Here is a 3,542-nt window from a genome sequence, read left to right on the forward strand (position 1 = left end):
TGTCTTTAAAAACCTCTGGCAACATTTCCTAAAATTCTCTCAAAACCAAAGCCTGAGTAGTCAGGAGGGTGGAGACTCCATGGCTTTGTTTTCTCTGTTCTTCCCTACTCAGTTCTCTGGTATGCCTGTGAATTGTTCATCCAAAGCCGTTCTCCCCTTGAGGAGGGGCCATTTAAATAGCAGCAGGGGAAGAGGGTGAAGGAGGAACCACGTACAGGTTCACTCATTAAGAAAATATATTTTTCAGGGGTGACTGGAGGATCAGTTAGCTAACTGATGGATTTTGGCTCAGCTGATGATCTCAGAGATCATGAGTTTTTGCCCCACATCTGGCTCTTTGCTGTCAGCACAAAGCCTGCCTTGGGTCCTCTGTCTCCCTCTCTCTCTGTCATTCTCTTGCTTGTGCTCTTTCTCTCTCAAAAATAAATTTAAAAAAACATTTAAAAAAAAGAAAATGTATTTTATATATTCAGACTTTGGTTTGAGAAAGTCAAAAAGAGCTCCTTGTGAAAAATTAAAATTAGTTGCGAGTGTTTTTTTTTAATGTTTATTTTTTGAGGGACAAGGAGAGACAGAATGTGAGCAGGGGAGGGGCAGAGAGGGCAACACAGAATCTCAAGCAGGCTCCAGGCCCTGAGCGGTCAGCACAGAGCCCGACACAGGGCTCAGACTCACGAACCATGAGATCATGGCCCGAGCGAAAGTCAGATGCTTAATCAACTGAGCCACCCAGGTGCCCCATAAGCAAGTGTTTTAATATAAAATCACAGAGCACCGATTTTCCAGACTGCTGGCAGCTGACATCACAGATGATTCAGATTGTTTATAGAGCACAGTGTGGTCAGGGAGGAGAGACTGGCTGCAGAAGTGAGCTCACCTTCTCTCCTGGAGAGGGAGAAGACAAAATTATTTGGTTGTGAGCTACTGAGCTAGGTGACTTATTTCTTTTCTCCTTAACCATCACACTCTCATGACTGTGGATGTAAAAACTGTAATGAATTTTGCCTGGTTGCTTTGGGTGAGGCTTATTAATGTTAGCATTCACCTTTTTGGCTTTTCTCCCTACTTAGTAATGGACACTTGGTTGGCTCTGCACCCATTTTCCAGTGTTTCCTTACCTTATAGCCTGGTTCTTTAGTTCTTGCTGGTAGTTATGAAGGACTTGCCTCTTTCTCCCACTTCCTCTCTTTTCACTTCACCCCTGTGAGCCTAGGTGAATAAACTGAAGAATTGGACTGTATATTTTTGCCATTAGTACAGCTAAGTGGATAATGTAGAATGAGGAGAAAGGGGGCCAAAGTGACATCTGAGCATTGCTAGCTGATTTTGGGCCAAAAGTTTTAAGACCAATATATGTATTTTAAACCTAGATGATAATTAAAAATGGTTCTGTATTTGCAACAAGGCTCTCCAGTCTGTGAATTAGTGTGTCATAAATCACACATAAGCACAGCACAAGCATACTGTGTGTGAAATAGTACACAATAAATTTATGTCCTGTTATGTCTTCAGTAACACATGATGTTACATGACTTAGGTGAACCCAAATGGGATTGTGTCAAGTGGTGTGTAAAAAGTGGTATATTGGGAGGTATTTGGCACTCTTTCTGAGCGGAAATCAGGGTTGATTTTTCTATGATGTTTTTCATATCAATTCTGTGATATTGTGCTGCAATTGGTGACATGGGACTTCTGGGCTTTAGTTGGTTGGTCGAACACCATTATTCAATAAATATTTATTGTTTGTTTAGGCATTATGGAGGGATAGCACATACCAGATGAAATACGAAGCAGAGATTTCAAGCCAGAGCTTTGAAACATGCAGCCACACCACTACTGGGCTTAACTCAATCTTACCGTAAGTGATTCAAGAGTCGAGGCTCCTGGCGTTGCTACAGCTCTCTGATCCTGGGATCCTCTTCAATTCCAGCTAGAATGCTGCATCAGGCACTTAATAGATTTGGTAATAAACTGGTACGCAGACCTACACTGGAGGAACCTGTGGCTGAGGATGACCCGCGGAGAAGGCTGAGCACTCTGGATTTAGTGACCCTGGGTGTGGGCAGCACAGTGGGTGTAGGTGTGCATGTCCTGGTTGGCGAGGTGGCTGGCAGTCAAGCAGGACCATCCATTGTGATCTGCTTTTTGGTGGCTGGACTATCTTCTATGTTGGCCGGGCTGTGCTATGCAGAGATTAGTACCTGGGTTCCCTATTCTGGCTCTGCATATCTCTACAGTTACGTCAATGTAGGGGAACTCTGGGCCTTCATCACTGGCTGGAACTTTATCCTCTCCTATGTTGCTGGTACAGCCATTGTGATCCAGGCTGGGACCTTAGCTTTTGACATTCTACTTGGGAACCAAAACAGTCACACCCTTCATGAGAGCATCGCACAGCAAGTTCCCCGTGTCCTTGTAGAACATCCAAACTTCTTTGTTGTGAGCCTTGTGTACTTCCTCATAGAATTGCAGACTCTGAGGTTTAGTCAGTCTTTCCTGGTTACAAAAGTGATCACATTAGTAAAACTTTTGGTTCTTGGTTTTGTCATTATCTCTGGCTTCATTAAGGGGGACCTGCATAACTGGAAGCTCACAGAAGAGGACTTCTTAAAGGCTGGATTCAATGACACCTCTACTTCAGGCCATATGGGCTCTGGAGGATTTGTACCTTTTGGCTTTGAGGGGATTCTCCGTGGAGCAGCTGCCTGTTTCTACGCATTTATTGGTTTTGATATTATTGTTACCAGAGTTGAAGAAGCCCAGAATCCCCAGCGTTCCATCCCCATGGGCATTGTGATTTCACTGTTCATGTGCTTTTTCTTGTATTTTAGTGTCGCTGCGGCACTTACACTTATGGTGCCTTACTATCAGCTTCAACGTGGAAGCACCTTGCCTGAGGCATTTCTCCATATTGGCTGGGCCCCTGCCTTCTATGTGATAGCTTTTGGTTTCCTCTGTAGTCTTTTGGCCAATGTCTTGGGATTTATGGTCCCCATACGTCACATGATATATAAGATGGCACAGGATGACTTCCTATTCCCTGCCCTTGACAGGATCCAAACCGGCACATATACCCCTCTCATGGCAAATGTGATCTTTGGCATTATTGCACCAATCATGGCCTTCTTCTTTGGACTTATTGATCTTTTGGACCTCAGTTCAATTGGGATGCTGCTTACTCACAGCCTGGTGGCTACTTGTGTTCTGATCCTCCGATATAAGCCTGAGAGGAAGAATGGCGGAACTGAAGCAGAGGTGCTGGAGGAGGATGGATTTGCAGCAGAGGAGCTGACTCTACAGGGACTAATTTTTCCTCTCAGCCCCATCCCCACTCCACTCTCTGGCCGGGTTGTCTATGTTTGCTCCTCACTGCTTGTTCTGCTGATCATTCTTCTGTGCCTGGTGCTGACCCAGTGGCCAGTTCTGCTTTCTGGATACCCAGTGTGGATTTCAGTGGTAGTGCTGCTCCTGGTGCTCATTGCTGGGATCACTGGGGTCATCTGGAGACAGCCACAGAGGTCCAGTCCCCTTCACTTTAAGGT

General features: G+C 45.0%; 1 protein-coding gene across 1 annotated transcript in view; it reads left to right on the top strand.

The window, feature by feature from the left end:
• Window positions 1-1,881: 1,881 nt before the first annotated feature.
• Window positions 1,882-3,542, top strand: part of LOC115305014 (cationic amino acid transporter 3-like) — a 2,383-nt gene continuing 722 nt past the window's right edge. The window contains exon 1 of the mRNA XM_029955363.1: window positions 1,882-3,420. Within this exon, the coding sequence (XP_029811223.1) occupies window positions 1,936-3,420 (1,485 nt within the window). The 5' untranslated portion in view covers window positions 1,882-1,935. The remainder of the gene's footprint in view (window positions 3,421-3,542) is intronic.

Source organism: Suricata suricatta, chromosome 10 (genome assembly GCF_006229205.1).
Source record: "Suricata suricatta isolate VVHF042 chromosome 10, meerkat_22Aug2017_6uvM2_HiC, whole genome shotgun sequence".
In the NCBI taxonomy this organism is placed as follows: Eukaryota; Metazoa; Chordata; class Mammalia; order Carnivora; family Herpestidae; genus Suricata; species Suricata suricatta.